Here is a 9,695-nt window from a genome sequence, read left to right on the forward strand (position 1 = left end):
CGAGCTATAGTTACCAAGAAAATTTAACTATCAGAGGCAACGTGACAGTCAACACCACATCCACGCACCTGCACACGCACACACACACACACACACGTGACCACTCCCACCACCACCACCACCACCTACACCACCCCCACCACCACGTCCGCCTCCTCCACCCCCACCACCATCCACACACCTTATCAATGGTAAACAAAGACGGAAAAAGTACAAATAAAAAAACTATCTTTGTCGATATGGCCTTCTGAGTGCAGTGAACCTTTGAACCTCCATCACTCCATCCTCTTCCTCTTCATGATTGGTGTCCCTCTTCCTCTTCCTCCTCCTCCTCCTCCTCTTCTTCCTCTTCACTCTCTCTCTCTCATTCCTCTATCCCTCTTCCTCTGTCTTCCTTAACCTCTTCCTTTTTGTCCTCTAATTCTTTCTCTCGTCACACACTCACTCTTTTGCCTCTCCTCTTCCTCCTCACACCTGCTCAATTTCTTCTTTCTTACTTCCTCCTCCTCCTCCTCCCGCATCCTCTATCTTATTACCTGGTCTTCCTCTTTTTCTTCTCTTCCTCCTCTTCCTTCTCCTCAGTGTTCAACCTCCTCTTCCTCAGCGTTCCTCTTCCCTTCATTCTTTCCTCGTCCTTCTGCCTACGGGTGACTTTACACTCCCTCTTCCGTCTTCTTTTTTAGATTCCTTTCTCTTCCTTTTGCCTGTGGGTGACTCTACACTGAGTGACAAGCCAAATGGTTTCATGTGCACCAGGAAACCATTTACTACGCTGGGTGGTAACCATATAACCAGATTTTGGCGCCTGGTGGTTTAGTGGGTAATTATTGCGCTCCAATCGGATTGAGCCGGTGAAGGTTTATATCCAAGGGGTGGTTGGGGTTGATTGTTCATGTAATGCCACTCAGGGATGAGTGAGGCTGGTCACTCTCACCTTAAATGTCAGGACCAACTTGCCTAACCCCGGACTCCTAAGCTCCTCATGGGGCAACGTAGGATTGGATGATGGATGGATGGAGGGATCTCATTAGTTACGATGGAGAGAGAGAGAGAGAGAGAGAGAGAGAGAGAGAGAGAGAGAGAGAGAGAGAGAGAGTTATATGACTGAAAATGACTTTGGTAGGAATGAGAGAGAGAGAGAGAGAGAGAGAGAGAGAGAGAGAGAGAGAGAGAGAGAGAGAGAGAGAGAGAGAGAGGTGATTCTCAAGCACATTTACAATCAATATTCCCATCGTAACTTAAACTTATTACAGGGAAACTAGACAAACATAAGATAGATTTTAACATCCTCCTTCCCTATCCTCCAATAATAATAATAATAATAATAATAATACTCTATTGCCAGACGCCTCAATCCCGTTTGGGGTGGCCACAAACAAATCGCCTCCAAGTCGCCCTGTTCCCCGCCATTTCACTGCCCTGCTCCCAACTCACACCCCCCTCTCTCATATACCTCTCCACCCCATCCCTCCAGCTCATCCTTGGCCTCCCCCTCCCTCTTCCCCCCTCCACCTCACTCACATACACTCTCTTCGTCAGTCTTTCACCCTCCATTCTCTCCACATGGCCAAACCACCTCAGTGTGTTCCTCATAACGCTTCCTATCACATCCACATCAACACCACAACGCTCCTTTATATCCTCATTCGTCAGCCTGTCTCTCCATGTGACTCCACAGGCTCCTCTTAAATAACTCATTTCCACTGCTCTCACTCTGGACTTGTGTCCTTCCAACAATGTCCAAGCTTCACTTTAATAATAATAATAATAATAATAATAATAATGAGTAATAGTAATAATAATAATAGGAATACTACTACTACTACTACTAATAATACTACTACTACTACTACTAATAAGAGTAATAATAATAATAATAATAATAATAATAATAATAAAAATACTACTACTACTACTACTACTAATAATAATAATAATAAAATAAATCACGTAACTTAAGATAATTTTTTCTCGTAGCTAAGACCTTTTTTTCTATAGGAAGAACAAGAGATATGGGAAAAAATGCACCCAAAATAATCATCTTTTTTCCTGCAAATAAAAAAAGAATAAGTAAAAAAAAAAAATCCTACGTTACGACAGGGAATTTCAACAGGTGTTCAAGTAAGGTACAGTTCCGCAAATAGTAATGGATGCACGAACTGTAAATTGTGACACAGTGAGCGATGATTTCCGGAGCCCATGCATATATATGTGTGTGTATGTAACTGTGTAAGTGTGTGTGTGTGAAGGTATCTATGTATGTGTATGAAGGAATGTATGTATGTGTATGCATGTATGTATGTGTGTGAAAGTATTTATGTATGTGTATGTGTGTGAAGGTATGTATGTATGTGTGTGAAAGTATTTATGTATGTGTATGTGTGTGAAGGTATGTATGTATGTGTGTGTATATACTGTATGTATGTCTGTGTGAATGAAGGTATGTATGTATGTATCTATGTGTGTGAAGGTATGTATGTATGTATGTGTATGTGAATGTATCAATGTGTGTGTGTGTGTGTGTGTGTGTGTGTGTGTGTGTGTGTGTGTGAAAGCAGTAAGAAGCCCAACGGTGATACGTAAAGCAGAACACAGCGGGCATAACACACCTATACTCCTGTCACCTCCACCTGCCAAACACCCCAGGCCCTTTACGCTCAGGAGGAAGCAGCCGGTGTGTGGGTGTGTTGTGATTGTTGGGTTCCGTTTTACGCATTAGCCTTGAGCTCCTTACTGCTTTCCTACACACACACACATATATACATACACATATACATACATACATACATACTTTCACACACACATACACATACACAGATACATTCATACACATACAGACATACACTTTCACACACATATACACATACATAGATACATACATACACATACATACATACATACTTTCACACACACATACACACACAGATACATACATACACATACTGTACATACATACACATACATACATACTTTCACACACATCCACATACACAGATACATTCATACACATACATACATACATACTTTCACACAAACATACACATACAAAGATACATACATACACATACATACATACATACTTTCACACACACACACATACATAGATACATTCACACACATACATACACATACATACATTCATACATACATACATACACATCATACACATATACATAGATACATTCACACACACACACATACATACATACATACACACACATCATACACATACATAGATACATTCACACACACATACATACATACTTTCACACACACATACACATACATAGATACATTCACTCACACACACACACATACATACACACACATACATACACACACACATCATACACATACATACATACATACATACACACACACACACATACATACATACGGACAATTACAATCGATTTCCTAGTCCGCATTCTCGTCGGAAGCTCCCTTACACCTTTTCCTAAGTGATTTATTTTGGTTATTACACTACATGTTTGCGATCGATTCCCTAGCCGGTATTCCTGTCGGTTTAGGAAGCTCCCTCACACCTTTTCCTAAGCGATTTATTTTTATTACACCTTACTCTTCTCTTCTGAGTAATATAAATCCTTCCAATAACGCCATAATCCGCACAAATAACGTACAAAAGGATATCAACCAACCATATCCAAAAATAAATCGCTATGGAAAAGGTGTTAGGGAGCTTCCTTGATCGAGGAGAATATAAATAAGGTACAAAAGGACATTAATCGGCCATACTCAAAAATAAATCGCTAAGGAAAAGGTGTTAGGGAGCTTCCTCAATCGAAGGGAGTACGTGGATGAGTAACGTACAAAAGGATATTAACCAGTCATGTCCCAAAATAAATCGCTATGGAAAGGGTGTTAGGGGGCTTCCTCAATCGAAGGGAGTACATGCATGAGTAACGTGCAAAAGGATATTAACCAGCCATGTCCCAAAATAAATCGCTATGGAAAAGGTGTTAGGGAGCTTCCTTTATCGAAGAGAATACGTGCATGAGTAACGTACAAAAGGATATTAACCAGCCATACCCCAAAATAAATCGCTATGGAAAAGGTGTTAGGGAGCTTCCTTAATAGGCGAGAATACGGGTTCCTGTCCTATTTTTATTTATTATTATTTTTTTTTTTACAGGATGAACTAGACAAAGGGAAGATTTTGCATATATTTTTTTTTTAAGGATGAACTAAGCAAGGGAAGATTTTGCTTATATTTTTTTTTAAGGATGAACTAAGCAAGGGAAGATTTTGCATATATATATATATTTTTTTTACAGGATGAACTAGACAAGGGGAAGATTTTGAACTCCTTCCCTTGACCTTCCTGCAGAAAAAATATATATATCTTTCAGTAAATTTTTTTTTTTATTAAGATCGAGGAAGACAGGAAAATTCTACGACCTACTGCAAATAAAAACCCGAGAGAGAGAGACGAGAGTAAATGTTTGATTGGCAGGAAAAATAATGATGTTGCGAGAGAGAGAGAGAGAGAGAGAGAGAGAGAGAGAGAGAGAGAGAGAGAGACAGACAGACAGACAGATAGACAGACAGACAGAGAGTCAAAGAGAGAGAGAGAGAGAACGATGGCAACGGCAATTTCACGCCTACTTAAACATATACTCAACAAATAACTCCCTTCTCTTGAATCACTTTTCCCCACCATCTCCTTCAATCAAACTCCCTCTATACAAACCCACCTTAACTGAGTGGCAGAATCAGCATACACATTCCCAGCAGCTATTGAATTAACGGCCTTGATGAAGCGTGCAGGAGAGGCGCTGTCCCCGTAGTAGGCGTGGTACAGCTGGGTGAGGCTGGAGGAGGGAGGCGGGTTGAAGTCGGGTTTGTCCGGGGGCGGGTCGGAGAGGAAGAACTGGCGGATGTTTCGTCTCACTGCTTCGCGCGTGATCCATTTGTGGTCTCGAGTTACGCCCGTTGTCTGTGGTGGAAAGTAGATGTATTAGTATCTGTATCTATCACTGTCTATCTATCTATTTAGTATGTCTCTATCGTTGTCTATCTATCTACGTATGTTATTTATCACCCACACGTCTGCTCCTCTCGTTTCGTCTCACTGCTTCGCGCGTGATCCGTTTGTGGTCTCGAGTTGTGTCCGTTGTCTGAGTTGGAAAGCAGCTGTACTAATATCTGTATCTATATGTCTACCTATTTGTCTTTATCTATCAATATCTGTACACTACTTATTATCAGTACGTTTGCTAATCTCGTTTCCTCTCACTGCTTCGCGCGTGATCCATTTGTGGTCTCGAGTTGTGCCCGTTGTCTGTAAATGAAGTTATCTGTACTGTATGTCCTTATCTATGTCCATCTATCTATATATATGTCTATCTACAATATATTTCTGCTTGTCACTAGTGGGTGGGAGAGGAAGAACTGGCGGATGTTTCGTCTCACTGCTTCGCGTGTGATCCATTTGTCGTCTCGAGGTATACCAGTTGTCAGTGATCAAAGGATGACATGTGGAGGAAAGATGACATGTACTGTCTGACTTAGCCTATCTATGTTCTTACTACCATCTCTGTTGAAGGAAGAACCACTGGGTGTTAACTCTGGCTGCTTCATGGGTGACTTATTTGTGGTTTCGAGTTCTGCTTGTGGTTTGTGATGGAAGTGAGTGGTCTTATCTTTCCATCTATCTATTTAAATCTGTCAAATATCTATTATCTATACCACTGCTTCGTGTGTGAACCGTTTACGGTCTTTAGTTGTCTTTCATCTGTAATACGAAGCATACACAGGGTGTCCAAAGATTAGCAGCCTACGAACTTCAGCAGGTGATTACTTAGGTCATTCATCTAAGACACATAAGTTCTATTAACGCCTGTCTAAATCGCACCGTTTTGGAGTAAGAGTATTTTAAAACTGATTTACTATAATGGGAAAAACTGTGCACTCCACTAAATATGCTTTACTATTATTATTACTGTTATTATTATTATTATTATTATTATTATTATTACTGGTGGTAGGAGGGGGCGCTCACCATCCACTCACTCGATGTAGTGCTGCTTTCGGGTGGCTGCCCTTTCCTCTCTCCCTTCCTTCCTCTATGTCGCTTTTTCCTTCATTCTTTCCTCTTTCATCTGTCTACAGACGACTCTAAACTGAGTGACAAGCCAAATAGTTTCATGTACACCAGGAAACCATTTACTACGCTAGGTGGTAACTATATAAACAAACTAAGGCGCCTGGTGGTTTAGTGGGCAACTAGGGCGCTTCAACCGGATTGAGACAGTGTAAGTTCATATCCAAGGGGTGGTTGGGGTTTATTGCTCATGTAATGCCACTCAGGGATGAGTGAGGCTGGTCACTCTCATCTTAAGTATCAGGACCAAGTTCCTTAGCCCCGGGCTCCTACGCTCCTTATGGGGCAACACAGGTGTAGATGATGATGTTGATGATGATGATGATCTATCTATCTATTGCCAGACGCCTCAATCCCGTTCGGGGTGGCCACAAACAAATCGCCTCCACGTCGCCTGTCTTCCACCATTTCACTGCCCTGCTCCCAACTCACACACCCCTCTCTCATATACCTCTTCACCCCATCCCTCCATCTCATCCTCGGCCTCCCCCTCCCTCTCCCCCCCCTCCACGTCACTCACATACACTCTCTTCGTCAGTCTTTCACTCTCCATCCTCTCCACATGATGATGATTACTTTTATTATTCGGGTTTAGACAGCTAATAATGCAATTTTAAACTTCTTTACATTACCATTAGTATCAACCCTGGGATGAAGAGTAAAGAGGTTGCCAAGATGGGGTAGATGGATCATTTTTTCCTATCATTCACCCACACAGTTACACACACCTACACACACACCCACATACTGTATACTCGCTTCCTACACACACACACACACACACACACACACACACACACACACACACACACACACACACACTGTATTTAATAGTCCTTTACTCCATAACGGTTGCGAATATTATGATCACAAAACATCCACATCTTAGAATGGCCTCAGGAATCACCTAAGTTAGAACAAGTCTCGAGTGACGCCCCAAGAGCCGTGGTGGTCCGGTGGCTGCGTGTTTACCTCGTGATGTGCGCCTCATGTGTGGGATTGGAGTACACACCACGCCGGATATTATATGTGTTAGAATTGTCTCTCCATATCCTTGTGTATGTTAGTATCCCGTATGTTCTGCCGACAACATATACAGAATCAGACACACTAACACGGCCAGTATCATTCAGTATTTCGATTGTCACACACACACACACACACACACACACACACACACACACACACACACACACTTTTCCAGGACGCAACCAGGACTGTCTTAAGGTGGGCCTGAAATTTGGTTGTTATATTTCTCGAGATACAATTGCTTCGTGAGTATCCTAAGAGTATTTACAGTAATGAAAATTTTAATGTTAAATAGTAATCAACCCGAGAAACAACGCTTCATTAATACCTAAATAAATACAAATATAAATTAATGAGTAAACGACTACCTTCCTGTGTTGCTTATTGTTAAAAGGGTGAGAGAGAGGTTCCTTGTCCCTCCCCCTTGGTCGTACCCATGTCCCTGCCCCATTTGTATTTCGTTAAACACAGGCAAAGGTTAATGCTGGCCATCAACAGCCCTCCGATAAGGCCTGGCCGAAGGTGTACCTAGTATAGGCTGATGCAGATAAAGATAAGCCTCTTGTACGCGAATATATATGTAACTGTTGATATGGGGAAAGAAAAGCTCTGATGCTGAGTCCTACTTCGTGAGTGAATACTTGTGTCAGGGGTCACCTCTGTTGTCTGTAGTACAATGATTCTACTTACTGCCTTTACCACATCTCTACACACACACACTCACACACACACACACACACACACACACACACACACACACACACACACACTAACTCAAGCTGCATTCTTGGAATATACCTTTTTCGCCTTCAGCAATCCTATCATTCATTATCCTTACCATGTTCATGAGAAATTGCGGCGGAGTGAAAGAGCAACATTCAAGATGTTTCTCTAAGCTGCATAAAATCGTCTGAAGGTAACAAGAAAAAAGGTTCTATAATCTTTTCACTTTAAACTGGCCCAGATTTTCGTCCTTTTGCAGCTTATTTCACGCAGCTTTGCGGCGGAAAAGACAATGTTACGTCTCTACATCATTTCTACAGCACTTATTCGTGACTAGCTTTATATCTGAGTGTTAATCTATTGCAACAACTATGTATTAAGTATGGAAAGATGGCAATTTAAGGGCAAATTAAACAGTACTGAATATGACGTTAATAGCTAAAAAGAGCTATGAAAAGAATACAGAGCCGTGTGTGTGTGTGTGTGTGTGTGTGTGTGTGTGTGTGTGTGTGTGTGTGTGTGTGTGTGTGTGTGTGTGTGTGTATGTTTGTAAAGGTATGTATGTATGTGTTTACGTATGTATGTATTTATGTGTGTGTGTGTGTGTGTGTGTGTTTGTAAAGGTATGTATGTATGTGTTTACGTATGTATGTATTTATGTGTGTGTGTGACTATCTATGTACATGTATGTGTGTGTGTGTGTGTGTGTGTGTGTGTGTGTGCGCGACTGAAGTACGTGAAAAAAAAGCTATGCAAATCAGGACCAAGTCAGAATATATATATATATATATATATATATATATATATATATATATATATATATATATATATATATATATATATATATATATATACCTGGTCGGGGCACAGGATATACTGTATAGCCGTGTGTGTGTGTGTGTGTGTGTGTGTGTGTGTGTCACTGAACTACGTGAAAAAATGAGAATCAGGACCATGTAAAAAAAAATATATATACCTCGTCAGGACACAGAATACTGGCCACGTCAGGGTCAGACGTGTTGAGCGGCGTGGCAAGGAAGGCGGCCACGTCAGCCACGACCACCGCCAGGACGACGCAGGCTGTGGCGGTCTTCACGAGAGGCGACATGGCGAAAATTAGCCTGAAAGAGCTGGCCTTCCTCCTCTATTTAACCTAGCCCACACAGACAGCGGCCTTGTTACCTCCCAGTCTGACGTAACAATATTTTTTTCTCCTTCAACGCGTCGCAAACTGGTGCCTCTCATCTCAGACACCGAAATTATCAAAGTTACGAATACAGCACTCATATTTCCCACAAAAGCCGTCGATTAACAGAACGTTCAGGCATTGTTATCGTACAAAAAATAAAAAGTAATGTCCTCCAAAGATACCACAGGCCTCCGACGCCCCTGCTGCCGCCAACACTTACGTAATCACCATTCTTTCCTACGCGTCACAAACTACTACGTCTGATTCTGTGTGTGTGTGTGTGTGTGTGTGGGTGGGTGGGTGTGTGTGTGTTCTGGTACTAACGGAAATAGGTACAGATAGGCTACAGGAGGCCTCGAGTCTATATCGTCTCAAAACCGCCGACTCTTATATAAACATTTTCTTCCTTCGCACCACAAACTAGTTCGCCAATTTTTTTTTTTTTCAAACTAATCAATTATTACTTTACGATATCCGCCTAAATAAATCTGCTATTGTCATTTTCTATTTGTCGTCTCATTTTCTTTATGATAATCAAATAAATAAAACGAAAATCTTGAACTTAATTTCCACTACTTATGACGTAACTAAAGATCTCGCCATTCTTGGAAAGCACAAATCGGATTTTAA

General features: G+C 41.4%; 1 protein-coding gene across 1 annotated transcript in view; it reads right to left on the minus strand.

The window, feature by feature from the left end:
• Window positions 1-8,984, minus strand: part of LOC145402037 (uncharacterized) — a 73,076-nt gene extending 64,092 nt beyond the window's left edge. The window contains exons 1-2 of the mRNA XM_080274133.1: window positions 8,853-8,984; window positions 4,716-4,957 (exon numbers count right to left, since the gene is read on the minus strand). Of these exons, the coding sequence (XP_080130259.1) occupies window positions 4,716-4,957; window positions 8,853-8,984 (374 nt within the window). The remainder of the gene's footprint in view (window positions 1-4,715; window positions 4,958-8,852) is intronic.
• Window positions 8,985-9,695: the final 711 nt, after the last annotated feature.

This window comes from Coenobita brevimanus, chromosome 57 (assembly GCF_032717465.1).
Source record: "Coenobita brevimanus isolate Jiangsu-jjx chromosome 57, ASM3271746v2, whole genome shotgun sequence".
Lineage (NCBI taxonomy): Eukaryota > Metazoa > Arthropoda > Malacostraca > Decapoda > Coenobitidae > Coenobita > Coenobita brevimanus.